Source organism: Carcharodon carcharias, chromosome 38, assembly GCF_017639515.1.
Source record: "Carcharodon carcharias isolate sCarCar2 chromosome 38, sCarCar2.pri, whole genome shotgun sequence".
Taxonomy (NCBI): domain Eukaryota; kingdom Metazoa; phylum Chordata; class Chondrichthyes; order Lamniformes; family Lamnidae; genus Carcharodon; species Carcharodon carcharias.
Window position 1 is genome coordinate 2520352 of NC_054504.1, and position 22508 is coordinate 2542859.

Below are 22508 nucleotides of genomic sequence, written 5' to 3' on the forward strand. Positions count from 1 at the left end.
GAGATAGGGAGGGGTGTAGGGGCTGGAGGAGGTTACAGAGATAAGGGAGGGGTGTGGGTCTGCAGAAAGCTACAGAGATAGGGAGGGGTGTAGGTGCTGGAGGAGGTTTCAGAGATAGGGAGGGTTGTAGGGTTGGAGGAGATTACCAAGATAGGGAGGGCTGGAGAGGCTGGAGGAGGTTATAGAGATGGAAAGGGTTGTAGGGGCTGCAGGAGGTTACAGACATAGGGAGGGAGATAAAGGCTGGAGGAGGTTACAGAGATAGGGAGGTTTGTAGGGTCTGGTGGAGATTCCAGAGACAGGGAGGGTTGTAGGGGCTGGAGGAGTTTACAGAGATAGGGAGGGGTGTAGGGTCTGGAGGAGGTTACAGAGATAGGGAGGGGTGTAGGGGCTGGAGAAGGTTACAGAGATAGGGAGGTGTGTAGGGGCTGGAGGAGTTTACAGAGATAGGGAGGATTGTAGGGGTGGAGGAGGTTACAGAGATAGGGAGGGTTGTAGGGGTGGAGGAGGTTACAGAGATAGGGAGGTTTGTAGGGGCTGGAGGAGGTTACAGAGATAGGGAGGAGTGTAGGGGCTGGGGGAGATTACCGAGATAGGGAGGGTTGTAGGGACTGGAGGAGGTTACAGAGATAGGGAGGGATGTAGGGGTCTGGAGAATGTTACAGAGATAGTGCGGGTTGCAGGGGCTGGAGGAGGTTCCAGAGATAGGGAGGGGTGTAGGGGCTGGAGGAGGTTCCAGAGATAGGGAGGGGTGTAGGGGCTGGAGGAGGTTCCAGAGATAGGGAGGGGTGTAGGGGCTGGAGGAGGTTACAGAGATAGGGAGGGGTGTAGGGGCTGGAGGAGCTTACTGAGATAGGGAGTGTAGCAGGGACGGGAAGAGGTTAAACAGATAGGGAGGGTTGAAGGTGCTGGAGGAGTTTACAGAGATAGGGAGGGGTCTAGGGGCTGGAGGGGTTTACAGAGATAGGGAGGGTTGTAGGGGCTGGAGGAGTTTACAGAGATAGGGAGGGATGTAGGTGCTGGAGGAGGTTACAGAGATAGGGAGGGTTGTAGGGGCTGGAGGAGTTTACAGAGATAGGGAGGGGTGTAGAGGCTGGAGGAGGTTACAGAGATAGGGAGGGTTGTAGGGGTTGGAGGAGTTTACAGAGATAGGGAGGGGTGCAGGGGCTGGAGGAGGTTACAGATATAAGGGAGGGGTGTGGGTCTGGAGAAAGCTACAGAGATAGGGAGGGGTGTAGGTGCTGGAGGAGGTTACAGAGATAGGGTGGTTTGTAGAGGCTGGTGGCGATTCCAGAGATAGGGAGGGTTGTAGGGGCTGGAGGAGTTTACAGAGATAGGGGGGATTGTAGGGGTGGAGGAGGTTACAGAGATAGGGAGGGTTGTAGGGGTGGAGGAGGTTACAGAGATAGGGAGGGGTGTAGGGGCAGGAGGAGGTTACAGAGATAGGGAGGTTTGTAGGGGCTGGAAGAGGTTACAGAGATAGGGAGGGGTGTAGGGGCTGTAGAATGTTACAGAGATAGGGAGGATTGTAGGGGTGGAGGAGGTTACAGAGATAGGGAGGGTTGTAGTGGTGGAGGAGGTTAAAGAGATAGGGAGATTTGTAGGGGCTTGAAGAGGTTACAGAGATAGGGAGGGGTTTAGCGGCTGGAGAAGGTTACAGAGATAGGGAGGGGTGTAGGCGCTGGAGGAGGTTACAGAGATAGGGAGGGGTGTAGGGGCTGGGGGAGATTACAGAGATAGGGAGGGTTGTAGGGACTGGAGGAGGTTACAGAGATAGGGCGGGGTGCATGGGTCTGGAGGAGGTTACAGAGATAGGGAAGGTTGAAGGGGCTGGAGGAGGTTACAGAGATAGGTAGGGTTGTAGGGGATGGAGGAGGTTACAGAGATAGGGAGGGGTGTAGGAACTGGAGGAGGTTACAGAGATAGGAAGGGTTGAAGGGGCTGGAGGAGGTTACAGAGATAGGGAGGGGTGTAGGGGCTGGAGGAGCTTACTGAGATAGGGAGTGTAGTAGGGACGTGAAGAGGTTAAACAGATAGGGAGGGTTGAAGGTGCTGGAGGAGGTTACAGAGATAGGGATGGTTGTCGGGGCTGGAGGAGTTTACAGAGATAGGGAGGAGTGTAGGGGCTGGAGGAGGTTACAGAGATAGGGAGGGTTGTAGGGGCTGGAGGAGTTTACAGAGATAGGGAGGGGTGTAGGGGCTGGAGGAGGTTACAGAGATAGGGAGGTTTGTAGGGGCTGGAGGAGTTTACAGAGATAGGGAGGGGTGTAGGGGCTGGAGGAGGTTACAGAGATAAGGGAGGGGTGTGGGTCTGGAGAAAGCTACAGATATAGGGAGGGTTGTAGGGGACTGGAGGAGGTTACAGAGATAGGGGTGTAGGGGCTGGAGGAGGTTACAGAGATAGGGAGGGGTGTAGGGGCTGGATGAGGTTCCAGACATAGGGAGGGGTGTATGTGCTGGAGGAGGTTTCAGAGATAGGGAGGGTTGTAGGGTTGGAGGAGATTACCAAGATAGGGAGAGCTGGAGGGGCTGGAAGAGGTTATAGAGATGGGATGGGTTGTAGGGGCTGCAGGAGGTTACAGACATAGGAAAGGAGATAAAGGCTGGAGGAGTTTACAGAGATAGGGAGGTTTGTAGGGGCTGGTGGCGATTCCAGACATAGGGAGGGTTGTAGGGGCTGGAGGAGTTTACAGAGATAGGGAGGGGTGTAGGGGCTGGAGGAGGTTACAGAGATAGGGAGGGGTGTAGGGGCTGGAGAAGGTTACAGAGATAGGGAGGGTTGTTGGCGCTGGAGGAGTTTACGGAGATAGGGAGGATTGTAGGGGTGGAGGAGGTTACAGAGATAGGGAGGGTTGTAGGGGTGGAGGAGGTTAAAGAGCTAGGGAGGTTTGAAGGGGCTGGAAGAGGTTACAGAGATAGGGAGGGGTGTAGCGGCTGGAGTAGGTTACAGAGATATGGAGGGGTGTAGGCGCTGGAGGAGGTTACAGAGATAGGGAGGGGTGTAGGGGCTGGGGGAGATTACAGAGATAGGGAGGGGTGTAGGGGCTGGAGGAGGTTACAGAGATAGGGCGGGGTGCAGGGGTCTGGGGAATGTTACAGAGATAGTGAGGGTTGCAGGGGCTGGAGGAGGTTGCAGAGATAGGGAGGGGTGTAGGGGCTGGAGGAGGTTCCAGAGATAGGGAGGGGTGTAGGGGCTGGAGGAGGTTACAGAAATAGGGAGGGTTGTAGGGGCTGGAGGAGGTTACAGAGATAGGGATGGTTGTCAGGGCTGGAGGAGTTTACAGAGATAGGGAGGGTTGTAGGGGCTTGAGGAGGTTACAGAGATAGGGAGGGCTGTAGGGGCTGGAGGAGTTTACAGAGATAGGGAGGGGTGTAGGGGTTGGAGGAGGTTACAGAGATAGGGAGGGGTGTGGGTCTGGAGAAAGCTACAGAGATAGGGAGGGGTGTAGGGGCTGGAGGAGGTTACAGAGATAGGGAGGGGTGTAGGGGCTGGAGGAGGTTACAGAGATAGGGAGGGGTGTGGGTCTGGAGAAAGCTACAGAGATAGGGAGGGGTGTAGGTGCTGGAGGAGGTTTCAGAGATAGGGAGGGTTGTAGGGTTGGAGGAGATTACCAAGATAGGGAGAGCTGGAGGGGCTGGAGGAGGTTATAGAGGTGGGAAGGGTTGTAGGGGCTGCAGGAGGTTACAGACATAGGGAGGGAGATAAAGGCTGGAGTAGGTTACAGAGATAGGGAGGTTTGTAGGCGCTGGTGGCGATTCCAGAGATAGGGAGGGCTGTAGTGGCTGGAGGAGTTTACAGAGATAGGGAGGATTGTAGGGGTCGAGGAGGTTACAGAGATAGGGAGGGTTGTAGGGGTGGAGGAGGTTACAGAGATAGGGAGGTTTGTAGGGGCTGGAAGAGGTTACAGAGATAGGGAGGGGTGTAGCGGCTGGAGGAGGTTACAGAGAAAGGGAGGTTGTAGGGGCTGGAGGAGGTTACAGAGATAGGGAGGGGTGTAGGGGTCTGGAGAATGTTACAGAGATAGTGAGGGTTGCAGGGGCTGGAGGAGGTTCCAGAGATACGGAGGGGTGTAGGGGCTGGAGGAGGTTCCAGAGATAGGGAGGGTTGTAGTGGCTGGAGGTGTTTACAGAGATAGGGAGGGGTGTAGGGGCTGGAGGAGGTTACAGAGATAGGGAGGATTGAAGGGGCTGGAGGAGGTTACAGAGATAGGGAGGGGTGTAGGGGCTGGAGGAGGTTACAGAGATAGGGAGGGTTGTAGGGGCTGGAGGAGTTTACAGAGTTAGGGAGGGGTGCAGGTGCTGGAGGAGGTTACAGAGATAGGGAGGGTTGTAGGGGCTGGAGGAGTTTACAGAGATAGGGTGGGGTGTAGTGGCTGGAGGAGGTTACAGAGATAGGGTGGGTTGTAGGGGCTGGAGGAGTTTACAGAGATAGGGAGGGGTGTAGGGGCTGGAGGAGTTTCCAGAGATAGGGCGGGGTGTAGGGGCTGGAGGAATTTACAGAGATAGGGAGGGGTGTAGGTGCTGGAGGAGGTTCCAGAGATAGGGAGGGGTGTAGGTGCTGGAGTAGGTTTCAGAGTTAGGGAGGGTTGTGGGGTTGGAGGAGATTACCAAGATAGGGAGATCTGGAGGGGCTGGAGGATGTTACAGAGATAGGGAGGGGTGTAGGGGTCTGGAGAATGTTACAGAGATAGTGACGGTTGCAGGGGCTGGAGGAGTTTCCAGAGATAGGGAGGGGTGTAGGGGCTGGAGGAGTACAGAGATAGGGAGGGGTGTAGGGGCTAGAGGAGGTTACAGAGATAGGGAGGATTGAAGGGGGTGGAGGAGTTTACAGAGATAGGGAGGGGTGTAGGGTCTTGATGAGGTTACAGAGATAACGAGGGTTGTAGGGCTGGAGGAGGTTACAGAGATAGGGAGGGTTGTAGCGGCTGCAGGAGGTTACAGAGATAGGGAGGGGTGTAGCGGCTGGAGAAGGTTACAGAGATAGGGAGGGGTGTAGGCGCTGGAGGAGGTTATAGAGATAGGGAGGGGTGTAGGGGCTGGAGGAGGTTACAGAGATAGGGAGGGGCGTAGGGGTCTGGAGAATGTTACAGAGATAGTGAGGGTTGCAGGGGCTGGAGGAGGTTCCAGAGATACGGAGGTTTGTAGGGGCTGGAGGAGGTACCAGAGATAGGGAGGATTGAAGGGGCTGGAGGAGGTTACAGAGATAGGGAGGGTTGTAGGGGCTGGAGGAGTTTACAGAGATAGGGAGGGTTGTAGGTGCTGGAGTAGTTTACAGAGATAGGGAGGGGTGTAGGGGCTGGAGGAGGTTGCAGAGATAGGGAGGGTTGTAGGGGCTGGAGGAGTTTACAGAGATAGGGAGGGGTGGAGGGGCTGGAGGAGGTTACAGAGATAGGGAGGGTTGTAGGGGCTGGAGGAGTTTACAGAGTTAGGGAGGGGTGTATTGGCTGGAGGAGGTTCCAGAGATAGGGAGGGGTGTAGGGGCTGGAGGAGTTTACAGAGATAGGGAGGGGTGTTGGGGCTGGAGAAGGTTACAGAGATAGGGAGGATTGAAGGGGCTGGAGGAGGTTACAGAGATAGGGAGGGTTGTAGGGACTGGAGGAGGCTACAGAAATAGGGATGGTTGTAGGGGCTGGAGGAGTTTACAGAGATAAGGAGGGGTGTAGAGGCTGGAGGATTTTCCAGAGATAGGGAGGGGTGTAGGTGCTGGAGGAGGTTTCAGAGTTAGGGAGCGTTGTAGGTTTGGAGGAGATTACCAAGATAGGGAGATCTGGAGGGGCTGGAGGAGGTTACAGAGATCGGGAGGCGTTTAGGGGCTGGAGGAGGTTACAGAGATAGGGAGGATTGAAGGGGCTGGAGGAGGTTACAGAGATAGGGAGGGGTGTACGGTCTTGATGAGGTTACAGAGATAGCGAGGGCTGTAGGGCTGGAGGAGGTTACAGAGATAGGGAGGGTTGTAGGGGCTGCAGGAGGTTACAGACATAGGGAGGGAGATAAAGGCTGGAGGAGTTTACAGAGATCGGGAGGTTTGTAGGGGCTGGTGTCGATTCCAGAGATAGGGAGGGTTGTAGGGGCTGGAGGAGTTTACAGAGATAGGGAGGGGTGTGGGGTCTGGAGGAGGTTACAGAGATAGGGAGGGGTGTAGGGGCTGGAGAAGGTTACAGAGATAGGGAGGGTTGTTGGCGCTGGAGGAGTTTACAGAGATAGGGAGGATTGTAGGGGTGTAGGAGGTTACAGAGATAGGGAGGGTTGTAGGGGTGGAGGTGGTTAAAGAGATAGGGAGGTTTGTAGGGGCTGGAAGAGGTTTCAGAGATAGGGAGGGGTGTAGCGGCTGGAGAAGGTTACAGAGATAGGGAGGGGTGTAGGGGCTGGAGGAGGTTACAGAGATAGGGATGGGTGTAGGGGCTGGGGGAGATTACAGAGATAGGGAGGGTTGTAGGGACTGGAGGAGGTTACAGAGATAGGGCGGGTTGCAGGAGTCTGGAGAATGTTACAGAGATAGTGAGGGTTGCAGGGGCTGGAGGAGGTTGCAGAGATAGGGAGGGGGGTAGGGGCTGGAGGAGGTTCCAGAGATAGGGAGGGGTGTAGGGGCTGGAGGAGGTTACAGAGATAGGGAGGGGTGTAGGGGCTGGAGGAGCTTACTGAGATAGGGAGTGTAGCAGGGACGGCAAAAGGTTAAACAGATAGGGAGGGTTGACGGTGCTGGAGGAGTTTACAGAGATAGGGAGGGGTGTAGGGGCTGGAGGAGGTTACAGAGATAGGGAGGGTTGTAGGGGCTGGAGGAGTTTACAGAGATAGGGAGGGGTGTAGGGGCTGGAGGAGGTTACAGAGATAGGGAGGGGTGTAGGGGCTGGAAGTGGTTACAGAGATAGGGAGGGGTGTAGGGGCCGGAGAAGGTTACAGAGATAGGGAGGGTTGTTGGCGCTGTAGGAGATTACAGAGATAGGGAGGATTGTAGGGGTGGAGGAGGTTACAGAGATAGGGAGAGTTGTAGGGGTGGAGGAGGTTACTGAGATAGGGATGTTTGTAGGGGCTGGAGGAGGTTACAGAGATAGGGAGGGGTGTAGCGGCTGGAGAAGGTTACAGAGATAGGGAGGGGTGTAGGCGCTGGAGGAGGTTACAGAGATAGGGAGGGGTGTAGGGGCTGGGGGAGATTACAGAGATAGGGAGGGTTTTAGGGACTGGAGGAGGTTACAGAGATAGGGAGGGGTGTAGGCGCTGGAGGAGGTTACAGAGATAGGGAGGGGTGTAGGGGCTGGGGGAGATTACAGAGATAGGGAGGGTTTTAGGGACTGGAGGAGGTTACAGAGATTGGGAGGGGTGCAGGGGTCTGGAGAATGTTACAGAGATAGTGAGGGTTGCAGATGCTGGAGGAGTTTCCAGAGATAGGGAGGGGTGTAGGGGCTGGAGGAGGTTACAGAGATAGGGAGGGGTGTAGGGGCTGGAGGAGCTTACTGAGATAGGGAGTGTAGTAGGGACGGGAAGAGGTTAAACAGATAGGGAGCCTTGAAGGTGCTGGAGGAGGTTACAGAGATAGGGAGGGGTGTAGGGGCTGGAGGAGGGTACAGAGATAGGGAGGGTTGTAGGGGCTGGAGGAGTTTACAGAGATAGGGAGGGGTGTAGGTGTTGGAGGAGGTTTCAGAGATAGGGAGGGTTGTAGGGTTGGAGGAGATTACCAAGATAGGGAGAGCTGGAGGGGCTGGAGGAGGTTATAGAGGTGGGAAGGGTTGTAGGGGCTGCAGGAGGTTACAGACATAGGGAGGGAGATAAAGGCTGGAGGAGGTTCCAGAGAAAGGGAGGTTTGTAGGGGCTGGTGGCGATTCCAGAGATAGGGAGGGGTGTAGGGGCTGGAGGAGTTCACAGAGATAGGGAGGGGTGTCGGGACTGGAGGAGGTTACAGAGATAGGGAGGTGTGTAGGGGCTGGAGGAGGTTACAGAGATAGGGAGGTGTGTAGGGGCTGGAGGAGGTTACAGAGATAGGGAGGGGTGTAGGGGCTGGAGGAGGTTACAGAGATAGGGAGGTGTGTATGGGCTGGAGGAGGTTACAGAGTTAGGGAGGGGTGTAGGGGCTGGAGGAGGTTCCAGAGATAGGGAGGGGTTTAGGGGCTGGAGGAGGTTACAGAGATAGGGAGGGGTGTAGGGGCTGGAGGAGTTTACAGAGACTGGGAGGTGTGTAGGGGCTGGTGGAGGTTACAGAGATAGGGAGGGGTGTAGGGGGCTGGAGGAGGTTACAGAGATAGGGAGGTGTGTAGGGGCTGGAGGAGGTTACAGTGTTAGGGAGGGGTGTAGGGGGCTGGAGGAGGTTACTGAGATAGGGAGGGTTGTAGGGGCTGGAGGAGGTTACTGAGATAGGGAGGTGTGTAGGGACTGGAGGAGGTTACAGAGATAGGGAGGGGTGTAGGGGGCTGGAGGAGGTTTCAGAGATAGGGAGGGTTGTATGGGCTGGAGGAGGTTACAGAGATAGGGAGGGTTGTAGGGGCTGGAGGAGGTTACAGAGATAGGGAGGGGTGTAGGGGCTGGAGGAGGTTACAGAGATAGGGAGGGGGAGTGAAGGCCATGGAGGGATTTGAAAACGAGGGTGTGAATGTGAAAATGGAGGGGTTGCCGGACCGGGAGCCAGTGTGGGACAGCGAGATACAGGGGGTGTGGGGTGAGAGGGACTCGGTGTGAGTTCGGACATGGGGACAGCGGAGTTTGGCTGTGCTGAAGGTTACAGAGGGTGGGGTAGTTTGGAGGGTGACCAGGGAACAGCAATTGTTACTGTTCAGTGACGCTTGTAGATCCAGTTTGTGTCTGTGAATAAATCATTAAATCTGGCAGGACAGACTGAGGGAGCGGTTAGTGAAGAGGAACTCACTCACTACTGACCCTCCGACAGTGCGGCTCTCCCTCAGTACTGACCCTCCGACAGTGCGGCTCTCCCTCAGCACTGACCCTCCGACAGTGCGGCTCTCCCTCAGCACTGACCCTCCGACAATGCGGCTCTCCCTCAGCACTGACCCTCCGACAATGCAGCGCTCCCTCAGCACTGACCCTCCGACAGTGCGGCGCTCCCTCAGCACTGACCCTCCGACAGTGCGGCGCTCCCTCAGCACTGACCCTCCGACAGTGCGGCACTCACTCAATACTGACCCTCCGACAGTGCGGCACTCACTCACTACTGACACTCCGACAGTGCGGCACTCACTCAATACTGACCCTCCGACAGTGCGGCACTCACTCACTACTGACACTCCGACAGTGCGGCTCTCCCTCAGCACTGACCCTCCGACAGTGCGGCACTCACTCACTACTGACCCTCCGACAGTGCGGCTCTCCCTCAGCACTGACCCTTCAACAGTGCGGCACTCCCTCGGCACTGACCCTCCGACAGTGCGGCACTCCCTCGGCACTGACCCTCCGACAGTGCGGCTCTCCCTCAGCACTGACCCTCTGACACTATGGCACTCTCTTGGCTGTCGCTGCTTGCAAATGCGCCTGGATCAAGAGGCCTGACCCCCCCTTCAGTGCCCACCAACGTTGTCCCCGCCTCTCCCTACGCTCACAGCCCGCCCTCTCCGGTGAAGTCCGCATGGTTCGGGAGGAGCCCAAGTGTCCGTCATGGGTGCCAACCCTGACTTTCGTTCCACTCGATCGCCACTGGACTGGGGCCCGTTGACTGCGGGCGCCAGGCCGTGAGCGATGGTCGTTCTGGGAGGTAGGGGGGAAAGGCTGAGTCAGGCAGTGGTTTGTGCTTGGGTGGGAGGCGGGGCTGGGGTTTGGTGGGTGGGGTACTGGGGCGGCTTCTTACCCTCCAGCTGGCGAAGGGCGAGGGCGGCAGCAGGTACCCGTCCTCGTCGTTGGCGCCCATCAGCTCGTCGGTGCAGATGTCGCAGGCCGCAGCCCGCGTCCAGTCCCAGTAGGGGAGGTGGAAGTCCTCGTCGCTGGTCAGGTGGCGTATCTCCTTCTCGAAGAAGAGCAGGTACCGGCGGTGCCAGACGGCGAAGGCCGGCCCCATGTGGGCGAAGTTGGGGCGCCGGCGCGTGCTGATGGGCTTGGCCGCGACGTAGTGCACCCAGGTGCAGACGTCGTAGACGCTGGCATCCCGGAAGCGGTAGCTCCCCACGTCCGAGGCGTTGCGGCTGATGAGGACCACGTAGCGGGGGCTGACGGTGGCCTTGGCCCGGGCCAGGTAGTCCACCAGCCTCCGGCGCTGGGCCCGGTCCATCTCGTGGAGCCCCCTCCTCACGGTCAGCACCCAGCGCCGGCAGTCGGAACCACGGTAGCCGTCGCGGCACTCGCCGCAGTCGAAGCCGGAGAAGCGGCCCCGGCAGGCGCAGGTGCGGCCGTAGAAGGAGGTGGGCCAGCCCAGCCGGAAGTCCCGCCCACCCACCCCGGGACCCCGGGAGGCCCTGCACCTCCCTCTGCCGCTCCTCTCCCCGCACGGAGAGCCGTCCCCCTCCCAGACGGGGCAGCAGGTGCGGCTCCGGAGGGCAGCGAGCTGGGCGCACGCCCTCGGGAACTGGGCAGACCCGCCGGGCGGCAGGAGCAGGAGGAGGAGGAGGAAGAGAGGCACCCGCATTGCATGCCCCCCCTCCTGTTCGCAGAGAGACACGAACGCTGTGGGGCTGAGTCAGTTCCGGCTGGAAGTTGGAGGCTGGATTTATAAAGGGCTGGGAACACGCAGCCTTCCAGGTGACGGAAGAGAGACGTGTGCGTCCAGACGTGACGCGTCTGAGTTGCCTTGGTCCAGGCCAAGAACAAGCTGACCGAATCCAGCTCTGCTTAAAGGGCCCCAGTCCCCATCCCTTGGCCGGCTCACACACCAGTGTTTGATGGGGACGGTGTAGAGAGAGATTTACTCTGTATCTAACCCCGTGCTGTACCTGTCCTGGGAGTGTTTGATGGGGATGGTGTAGAGGGAGATTTACTCTGTATCTAACCCCGTGCTGTACCTGTCCTGGGAGTGTTTGATGAGGACGGTGTAGAGGGAGATTTACTCTGTATCTAACCCCGTGCTGTACCTGTCCTGGGAGTGTTTGATGGGGACAGCGTAGAGGGAGATTTACTCTGTATCTAACCCCGTGCTGTACCTGTCCTGGGAGTGTTTGATGGGGACAGTGTAGAGGGAGCTTTACTCTGTATCTAACCCCGTGCTGTACCTGTCCTGGGAGTGTTTGATGGGGACAGTGTAGAGGGAGATTTACTCTGTATCTAACCCCGTGCTTTACCTGCCCTGGGAGTGTTTGATGGGGACAGTGTAGACGGAACTTTACTCTGTATCGAACCACGTGCTGTACCTGTCCTAGTAGTGACAGTTGGGGACTGTCAAGTCTGAGCTTTAATCTGTATATTAACCCATGCTGTGTCTGTCCTCCTATTTTTTGATGGGGACAGTGTAAGGGACCTATACTCTGTATCTAAGGCAGTGCTGTACCTGTCCTGGGAGTGTTTGATGGGGACAGTGTAGAGGGAGATTTACTCTGTATCTAACCCAGTGCTTTACCTGTCCTGGGAGTGTTTGATGCGGACAGTGTAGAGGGAGATTTACTCTGTATCTAACCCCGTGCTGTACCTGTCCTGGGAGTGTTTGATGTGGACGGTGTAGAGGGAGCTTTACTCTGTATCTAACCCCGTGCTGTACCTGTCCTGGGAGTGTTTGATGGGGACAGTGCAGAGGGAGAGTTACTCTGTATCTAACCCCGTGCTGTACCTGTCCTGGGATTGTTTGATGGGGACGGTGTAGAGGGACCTTTACTCTGTATCTAACCCCGTGCTGTACCTGTCCTGGGAGTGTTTGATGGGGACAATGTAGAGGGAGAGTTATTCTGTATCTAACCCCGTGCTGTACCTGTCCTGGGAGTGTTTGATGCGGACAGTGTAGAGGGAGATTTACTCTGTATCTAACCCCGTGCTGTACCTGTCCTGGGAGTGTTTGATGGGACAGTGTAGAGAGAGCTTTACTCTGTATCTAACCCCGTGCTGTACCTGTCCTGGGAGTGTTTGATGTGGACGGTGTAGAGGGAGCTTTACTCTGTATCTAACCCCGTGCTGTACCTGTCCTGGGAGTGTTTGATGGGGACGGTGTAGAGGGACCTTTACTCTGTATCTAACCCCGTGCTGTACCTGTCCTGGGAGTGTTTGATGGGGACAATGTAGAGGGAGAGTTATTCTGTATCTAACCCCGTGCTGTACCTGTCCTGGGAGTGTTTGATGGGGACAGTGTAGAGGGAGATTTACTCTGTATCTAACCCCGTGCTGTACCTGTCCTGGGAGTGTTTGATGGGGACGGTGTAGAGGGAGATTTACTCTGTATCTAACCCCGTGCTATACCTGTCCTGGGATTGTTTCATGGGGACAGTGTAGAGGGAGATTTACTCTGTATCTAACCCCGTGCTGTACCTGTCCTGGGATATTTTGATGGGGACGGTGTAGAGGGAGATTTACTCTGTATCTAACCCCGTGCTGTACCTGTCCTGGGAGTGTTTGATGGGGACGGTATAGAGGGAGATTTACTCTCTATCTAACCCAGTGCTTTACCTGTCCTGGGAGTGTTTGATGGGGACAGTGTAGAGAGAGCTTTTCTCTGTATCTAACCCCGTGCTGTACCTGTCCTGGGAGTGTTTGATGGGGACGGTGTAGAGGGAGATTTACTCTGTATCTAACCCCGTGCTGTACCTGTCCTGGGAGTGTTTGATGGGGACGGTGTAGAGGGAGATTTACTCTGTATCTAACCCCGTGCTGTACCTGTCCTGGGAGTGTTTGATGGGGGACGGTGTACAGGGAGCTTTACTCTGTATCTAACCCCGTGCTGTACCTGTCCTGGGAGTGTTTGATGGGGACAGTGTAGACGGAGCTTTACTCTGTATCTAACCCCGTGCTGTACCTGTCCTGGGAGTGTTTGATTGGGACGGTGTAGAGGGAGATTTACTCTGTATCTAACCCCGTGCTGTACCTGTCCTGGGAGTGTTTGATGGGGACAGTGTAGAGGGAGATTTACTCTGTATCTAACCCCGTGCTGTACCTGTCCTGGGAGTGTTTGATGGGGACAGTGTAGAGGGAGATTTACTCTGTATCTAACCCCGTGCTGTACCTGTCCTGGGGGTGTTTCATGGGGACGGTGTAGGGTGATCTTTACTCTGTTTCGAACCACGTGCTGTACCTGTCGTTGTACTGTTTGATGGGGACAATGTAGAGGGAGATTTACTCTGTATCTAACCCGGTGCTGTACCTGTCCTGGGAGTGTTTGATGGGGACGGTGTAGAGGGAGATTTACTCTGTATCTAACCCTGTGCTGTACCTGTCCTGGGAGTGTTTGATGGGGACAGTGTAGAGGGAGATTTACTCTGTATCTAACCCCGTGCTGTAGCTATCCTGGGAGTGTTTGATGGGGACGGTGTAGTGGGAACTTTTCTCTGTATCTAACCCCGTGCTGTACCTGTCCTGGGAGTGTTTGATTTATATGGTGTAGAGGGAACTTTACTCTTTATCTAACCCCGTGCTGTACCTGTCCTGGGATTATTTGATGGGGACAGTGGAGAGGGAGATTTACTCTGTTTCTAACCCCGTGCTGTACCTGTCCTGGGAGTGTTTGATGGGGACGGTGTAGAGGGAGATTTACTCTGTATCTAACCCCGTGCTGTACCTGTCCTGGGAGTGTTTGATGGGGACGGTGTAGAGGGAGATTTACTCTGTATCTAACCCCGTGCTGTACCTGTCCTGGGAGTGTTTGATGGGGACGGTGTAGAGGGTGATTTACTCTGTATCTAACCCCGTGCTGTACCTGTCCTGGGAGTGTTTGATGGGGGACGGTGTAGAGGGAGCTTTACTCTGTACCTAACCCCGTGCTGTACCTGTCCTGGGAGTGTTTGATGGGGACGGTGTAGAGGGAGCTTTACTCTGTATCTAACCCCGTGCTGTACCAGTCCTGGGAGTGTTTGATGGGGACAGTGTAGAGGGAGATTTACTCTGTATCTAACCCCGTGCTGTACCTGTCCTGGGAGTGTTTGATGGGGGACGGTGTAGAGGGAGATTTACTCTGTATCTAACCCCGTGCTGTACCTGTCCTGGGAGTGTTTGATGGGGACGGTGTAGAGGGAGATTTACTCTGTATCTAACCCCCGTGCTGTACCTGTCCTGGGAGTGTTTGATGGGGACGGTGTAGAGGGAGATTTACTCTGTATCTAAGCCCGTGCTGTACCTGTCCTGGGAGTGTTTGATGGGGACGGTGTAGAGGGAGATTTACTCTGTATCTAACCCCGTGCTGTACCTGTCCTGGGAGTGTTTGATGGGGACGGTGTAGAGGGAGCTTTACTCTGTATCTAACCCCGTGCTGTTCCTGTCCTGGGAGTGTTTGATGGGGACGGTGTAGAGGGAGATTTACTCTGTATCTAACCCCGTGCTGTACCTGTCCTGGGAGTGTTTGATGGGGACGGTGTAGAGGGAGATTTACTCTGTATCTAACCCCGTGCTGTACCTGTCCTGGGAGTGTTTGATGGGGACAGTGTAGAGGGAGATTTACTCTGTACCTAACCCCGTGCTGTACCTGTCCTGGGAGTGTTTGATGGGGACAGTGTAGAGGGAGATTTACTCTGTATCTAACCCCGTGCTGTACCTGTCCTGGGAGTGTTTGATGGGGACGGTGTAGAGGGAGATTTACTCTGAATCTAACCCCGTGCTGTACCTGTCCTGGGAGTGTTTGATGGGGACGGTGTAGAGGGAGATTTACTCTGTATCTAACCCCGTGCTGTAGCTGTCCTGGGAGTGTTTGTTGGGGACAGTGTAGAGGGAGATTTACTCTGTATCTAACCCCGTGTTGTACCTGTCCTGGAAGTGTTTGATGGAGAAGGTGCAGATGAAGCTTTACTCTTTATCTCCCACCGTGCTGTACCTGTCCTGGGAGTGTTTGATGGGGACGGTGCAGAGGGAGCTTTACACTATCTCTAACCCCGTGGTGTACCTGTCCTGGGAGTGGTTGATAGGGATGGTGTAGAGAGAGCATAACTCTGTCTCTAACCCCATGCTGTACCTGTCCTGGGAGTGTTTGATGGGCACAGCGTAGAGGGAGATTTACACTGTATCTAACCCCGTGCTGTACCTGTCCTGGGAGTGTTTGATGGGGACAGTGTAGAGGGAGATTTACACTGTATCTAACCCCGTGCTGTACCTGTCCTGGGAGTGTTTGATGGGGACGGTGTAGAGGGAGATTTACACTGTATCTAACCCCGTGCTGTACCTGTCCTGGGAGTGTTTGATGGGGACAGGGTAGAGGGAGATTTACTCTGTATCTAACCCCGTGCTGTACCTGTCCTGGGAGTGTTTGATGGGGACGGTATAGAGGGAGATTTACTCTCTATCTAACCCAGTGCTTTACCTGTCCTGGGAGTGTTTGATGGGGACGGTATAGAGGGAGATTTACTCTGTATCTAACCCAGTGCTTTACCTGTCCTGGGAGTGTTTGATGGGGACAGTGTAGAGGGAGATTTACTCTGTATCTAACCCCGTGCTGTACCTGTCCTGGGAGTGTTTGATGGGGACAGTGTAGAGGGAGATTTACTCTGTATCTAACCCCGTGCTATACCTGTCCTGGGAGTGTTTGATGGGGACGGTATAGAGGGAGATTTACTCTCTATCTAACCCAGTGCTTTACCTGTCCTGGGAGTGTTTGATGGGGACGGTGTAGAGGGAGATTTACTCTGTATCTAACCCCGTGCTGTACCTGTCCTGGGAGTGTTTGTTGGGGACACTGTAGAGGGAGATTTACTCTGTATCTAACCCCGTGCTGTAACTGTCCTGGGAGTGTTTGATGGGGACAGTGTACAGGGAGCTTTACTCTGTATCTAACCCCGTGCTGTACCTGTCCTGGGAGTGTTTGATGGGGACAGTGTACAGGGAGCTTTACTCTGTATCTAACCCTGTGCTGTACCTGTCCTGGGAGTGTTTGATGGGGACGGTGTAGAGGGAGCTTTACTCTGTATCTAACCCCGTGCTGTACCTGTGCTGGGAGTGTTTGATGGGGACAGTGTAGAGGGAGATTTACTCTGTATCTAACCCCGTGCTGTACCTGTCCTGGGAGTGTTTGATGGGGACTGTGTAGAGGGAGATTTACTCTGTATCTAACCCCGTGCTGTACCTGTCCTGGGAGTGTTTGATGGGGACAGTGTAGAGGGAGATTTACTCTGTATCTAACCCCATGCTGTACCTGTCCTGGGAGTGTTTGATGGGGACAGTGTAGAGGGAGATTTACTCTGTATCTAACCCCGTGCTGTACCTGTCCTGGGAGTGTTTGATGGGGACAGTGTAGAGGGAGATTTACTCTGTATCTAACCCCGTGCTGTACCTGTCCTGGGAGTGTTTGATGGGGACAGTGTAGAGGGAGATTTACTCTGTATCTAACCCCGTGCTGTACCTGTCCTGGGAGTGTTTGATGGGGACGCTGTAGAGGGAGATTTACTCTGTATCTAACCCCGTGCTGTACCTGTCCTGGGAGTGTTTCATGGGGACAGTGTAGAGGGAGATTTACTCTGTACCTAACTGGTTGTTGTGCCTGTCTTGGGAGTGTTTGATGGGGAGGGTGTAGAGGGAGATTTACTCTGTATCTAACCCTGTGCTGTACCTGTCCTGGGAGTGTTTGATTGGGACGGTGTAGAATGAGATTTACTCTGTATCTAACCCCGTGCTGTACCTGTCCTGGGAGTGTTTGATGGGGACAGTGTAGAGGGAGATTTACTCTGTATCTAACCCCGTGCTGTCCCTGTCCTGGGAGTGTTTGATGGGGAAAATGTAGAGGGAGATTTACTCTGTATCTAACCCCGTGCTGTACCTGTCCTGGGGGTGTTTCATGGGGACGGTGTAGGGTGATCTTTACTCTGTATCTAAGCCTGTGCTGTTTTTGTCCTGGGAGTGTTTGATTGGGACGGTGTAGAGGGAGATTTACTCTGTATCTAACCCCGTGCTGTACCTGTCCTGGGAGTGTTTGATGGGGACGGTGTAGAATGAGATTTACTCTGTATCTAACCCCGTGCTGTACCTGTCCTGGGAGTGTTTGATGTGGACAGTGTAGAGGGAGCTTTAGTTTGTATCTAACCCCGTGCTGTACCTGTCCTGCGATTTTTTGATGCTAACAGTGGAGAGGTAGCTTTACTCTGTATCTAATCCCGTGCTCTACCTGTCCTGGGAGTGTTTGATGGGGACGGTGTAGAGGTAGCTTTACTCTGTATCTAATCCCGTGCTCTACCTGTCCTGGGAGTGTTTGATTGGGACGGTGTAGAGGGAGATTTACTCTCTATCTAACCCCGTGCTTTACCTGTCCTGGGAGTGTTTGATGGGGACAATGTAGAGGGAGATTTACACTGTAACTAACCCGGTGCTGTACCTGTCCTGGGAGTGTTTGATGGGGACGGTGTAGAGGGAGCTTTACTCTGTATCTAACCCCGTGCTGTACCTGTCCTGGGAGTGTTTGATGGGGACAGTGTAGAGGGAGATTTACTCTGTATCTAACCCCGTGCTGTACCTGTCCTGGGAGTGTTTGATGGAGAAGGTGCAGATGAAGCTTTACTCTTTATCCCACCGTGCTGTGCCTGTCCTGGGAGTGTTTGATGGGGACAGTGTAGAGGGAGATTTACTCTGTATCTAACCCCTTGCTGTATCTGTCTTGGGATGGTTTGATGGGCAAAGGGTAGAGGGGGATTTACTCTCTATTTAATCCATTCTGTACCAGTTCTGGGATTGTTTGATGGGGACGGTGTACACGGAGCTTTACTCTGTATCTAACCCCGTGCTGTACCTGTCCTGGGAGTGTTTGATGAGGACGGTGTAGAGGGAGATTTACTCTGTATCTAAACCCGTGCTGTACCTGTCCTGGGAGTGTTTGATGGGGACAGTGTAGAGGGAGCTTTACTCTGTATCTAACCCCGTGCTGTACCTGTCCTGGGAGTGTTTGACGGGGACAGTGTAGAGGGAGCTTTACTCTGTATCTAACCCGTGCTGTACCTGTCCTGGGAGTGTTTGATGGGGACGGTGTAGAGGGAGATTTACTCTGTATCTAACCCCGTGCTGTACCTGTCCTGGGAGTGTTTGATGGGGACAGCGTAGAGGGAGATTTACTCTGTATCTAACCCCGTGCTGTACCTGTCCTGGGATTGTTTCATGGGGACAGTGTAGAGGGAGATTTACTCTGTATCTAACCCTGTGCTGTACCTGTCCTGGGAGTGTTTGATGGGGACGGTGTAGAGGGAGATTTACTCTGTATCTAACCCTGTGCTGTACCTGTCCTGGGAGTGTTTGATGGGGACGGTGTAGAGGGAGCTTTACTCTGTATCTAACCCCATGCTGTACCTGTCCTGGGATTGTTTCATGGGGACAGTGTAGAGGGAGATTTACTCTGTACCTAACTGGTTGTTGTGCCTGTCTTGGGAGTGTTTGATGGGGAGGGTGTAGAGGGAGATTTACTCTGTATCTAACCCCGTGCTGTACCTGTCCTGTGAGTTTTTGATGGGGACGGTGTAGAGGGAGATTTACTCTGTATCTAACCCCGTGCTGTCCCTGTCCTGGGAGTGTTTGATGGGGACAGTGTACAGGGCGCTTTACTCTGTATCTAACCGCGTGCTGTACCTGTCCTGGGAGTGTTTGATGGGGACGGTGTAGAGAGAGATTTACTCTGTATCTAACCCCGTGCTGTACCTGTCCTGGGAGTGTTTGATGGGCATAGTGTAGTGGGAGATTTACTCTGTATCTCACCCCGTGCTGTACCAGTCCTGGGAGTGTTTGATGGGGACGGTGTAGAGGGAGATTTACTCTGTATCTAACCCCGTGCTGTACCTGTCCTGGGAGTGTTTGATGCGGACAGTGTAGAGGGAGATTTACTCTGTATCTAACCCCGTGCTGTACCTGTCCTGGGAGTGTTTGATGGGGACAGTGTAGAGGGAGATTTACTCTGTATCTAACCCAGTGCTTTACCTATCCTGGGAGTGTTTGATGGGGACGGTATAGAGGGAGATTTACTCTCTACCTAACCCAGTGCTTTACCTGTCCTGGGAGTGTTTGATGGGGACGGTGTAGATGGAGATTTACTCTGTATCTAACCCCGTGCTGTACCTGTCCTGGGAGTGTTTGTTGGGGACACTGTAGAGGGAGATTTACTCTGTATCTAACCCCGTGCTGTAACTGTCCTGGGAGTGTTTGATGGGGACAGTGTACAGGGAGCTTTACTCTGTATCTAACCCCGTGCTGTACCTGTCCTGGGAGTGTTTGATGGGGACAGTGTACAGGGAGCTTTACTCTGTATCTAACCCTGTGCTGTACCTGTCCTGGGAATGTTTGATGGGGACGGTGTAGAGGGAGCTTTACTCTGTATCTAACCCCGTGCTGTACCTGTCCTGGGAGTGTTTGATGGGGACGGTGTAGAGGGAGATTTACTCTGTATCTAACCCCATGCTGTACCTGTCCTGGGAGTGTTTGATGGGGACTGTGTAGAGGGAGATTTACTCTGTATCTAACCCCGTGCTGTACCTGTCCTGGGAGTGTTTGATGGGGACAGTGTAGAGGGAGATTTACTCTGTATCTAACCCCGTGCTGTTCCTGTCCTGGGAGTGTTTGATGGGGACAGTGTAGAGGGAGATTTACTCTGTATCTAACCCCCTGCTGTACCTGTCCTGGGAGTGTTTGATGGGGACGCTGTAGAAGGAGCTTTACTCTGTATCTAACCCCGTGCTGTACCTGTCCTGGGATTGTTTCATGGGGACAGTGTAGAGGGAGATTTACTCTGTACCTAACTGGTTGTTGTGCCTGTCTTGGGAGTGTTTGATGGGGACGGTGTAGAGGGAGATTTACTCTGTATCTAACCCTGTGCTGTACCTGTCCTGGGAGTGTTTGATTGGGACGGTGTAGAATGAGATTTACTCTGTATCTAACCCCGTGCTGTACCTGTCCTGGGAGTGTTTGATGGGGACAATGTAGAGGGAGATTTACTCTGTATCTAACCCCGTGCTATACCTGTCCTGGGATTGTTTCATGGGGACAGTGTAGAGGGAGATTTACTCTGTATCTAACCCCGTGCTGTACCTGTCCTGGGATATTTTGATGGGGACGGTGTAGAGGGAGATTTACTCTGTATCTAACCCCGTGCTGTACCTGTCCTGGGAGTGTTTGATGGGGACGGTATAGAGGGAGATTTACTCTCTATCTAACCCAGTGCTTTACCTGTCCTGGGAGTGTTTGATGGGGACAGTGTAGAGAGAGCTTTTCTCTGTATCTAACCCCGTGCTGTACCTGTCCTGGGAGTGTTTGATGGGGACAGTGTAGAGGGAGATTTACTCTGTATCTAACCCCGTGCTGTACCTGTCCTGGGAGTGTTTGATGGGGGACGGTGTAGAGGGAGATTTACTCTGTATCTAACCCCGTGCTGTACCTGTCCTGGGAGTGTTTGATGGGGACGGTTTTTGAGGGAGATTTACTCTGTATCTAACCCCGTGCTGTACCTGTCCTGGGAGTGTTTGATGGGGGACGGTGTACAGGGAGCTTTACTCTGTATCTAACCCAGTGCTGTACCTGTCTGGGAGTGTTTGATGGGGACAGTGTAGACGGAGCTTTACTCTGTATCTAACCCCGTGCTGTACCTGTCCTGGGAGTGTTTGATGGGGACGGTGTAGAGGGAGATTTACTCTGTATCTAACCCCGTGCTGTACCTGTCCTGGGAGTGTTTGATGGGGACAGTGTAGAGGGAGATTTACTCTGTATCTAACCCCGTGCTGTACCTGTCCTGGGAGTGTTTGATGGGGACAGTGTAGAGGGAGATTTACTCTGTATCTAACCCCGTGCTGTACCTGTCCTGGGAGTGTTTGATGGGGACGGTGTAGAGGGAGATTTTCTCTGTATCTAACCCCGTGCTGTATCTGTCCTGGGAGTGTTTGATGGGGACAGTGTAGAGGGAGATTTACTCTGTATCTAACCCCGTGCTGTACCTGTCCTGGGAGTGTTTGATGGGGAGTGTAGAGGGAGATTTACTCTGTATCTAGCCCCGTGCTGTACCTGTCCTGGGAATTTTGATGGGGACAGTGTAGAGGGAGATTTACTCTGTATCTAATCCCGTGCTCTACCTGTCCTGGGAGTGTTTGATGGGGACGGTGTAGAGGGAGCTTTACTCTGTATCTAACCCCGTGCTGTACCTGTCCAGGGAGTGTTTGACGGGGACGGTGTAGAGGGAGATTTACTCTGTATCTAACCCCGTGCTGTACCTGTCCTGGGAGTGTTTGATGGGGACAGTGTAGAGGGAGCTTTACTCTGTATCTAACCCCGTGCTGTACCTGTCCTGGGAGTGTTTGATGGGGACAGTGTAGAGGGAGATTTACTCTGTATCTAACCCCGTGCTGTACCTGTCCTGCGATTTTTTGATGCTAACAGTGGAGAGGTAGCTTTACTCTGTATCTAATCCCGTGCTCTACCTGTCCTGGGAGTGTTTGATGGGGACGGTGTAGAGGGAGATTTACTCTCTATCTAACCCAGTGCTTTACCTGTCCTGGGAGTGTTTGATGGGGACAATGTAGAGGGAGATTTACTCTGTATCTAACCCCGTGCTGTACCTGTCCTGGGAGTGTTTGTTGGGGACAGTGTAGAGGGAGATTTACTCTGTATCTAACCCCGTGCTGTACCTGTCCTGGGAGTGTTTGATGGGGACGGTGTAGAGGGAGATTTACTCTGTATCTAACCCTGTGCTGTACCTGTCCTGGGAGTGTTTGATGGGGACAGTGTAGAGGGAGATTTACTCTGTATCTAACCCCGTGCTGTACCTGTCCTGGGAGTGTTTGATGGGGACGGTGTAGAGGGAGATTTACTCTGTATCTAACCCCGTGCTGTACCTGTCCTGGGAGTGTTTGATGGGAGTGTAGAGGGAATTTACTCTGTATCTAACCCCGTGCTGTACCTGTCCTGGGAGTGTTTGATGGGGACAGTGTAGAGGGAGATTTACTCTGTATCTAACCCCGTGCTGTACCTGTCCTGGGAGTGTTTGATGGGGACGGTGTAGAGGGAGATTTACTCTGTATCTAACCCCGTGCTGTACCTGTCCTGGGAGTGTTTGATGGGGACAGTGTAGAGGGAGATTTACTCTGTATCTAACCCCGTGCTGTACCTGTCCTGGGAGTGTTTGATGGGGACAGTGTAGAGGGAGATTTACTCTGTATCTAACCCCGTGCTGTACCTGTCCTGGGAGTGTTTGATGGGGACGGTGTAGAGGGAGATTTACTCTGTATCTAACCCCGTGCTGTACCTGTCCTGGGAGTGTTTGATGGGGACAGTGTAGAGGGAGATTTACTCTGTATCTAACCCCGTGCTGTACCTGTCCTGGGAGTGTTTGATGGGGACGGTGTAGAGGGAGCTTTACTCTGTATCTAACCCCGTGCTGTACCTGTCCTGGGAGTGTTTGATGGGGACGGTGTAGAGGGAGATTTACTCTGTATCTAACCCCGTGCTGTACCTGTCCTGGGAGTGTTTGATGGGGACGGTGTAGAGGGAGATTTACTCTGTATCTAACCCCG

General features: G+C 54.0%; 1 protein-coding gene across 1 annotated transcript; it reads right to left on the reverse strand.

Moving 5' to 3' along the window:
• Positions 1–9595: 9595 nt before the first annotated feature.
• Positions 9596–10558, reverse strand: LOC121273067 (tyrosinase-like). Its single transcript, XM_041180020.1, has one exon. It carries the CDS (start codon positions 10556–10558, stop codon positions 9596–9598), a length of 963 nt encoding a protein of 320 aa, XP_041035954.1.
• Positions 10559–22508: the final 11950 nt, after the last annotated feature.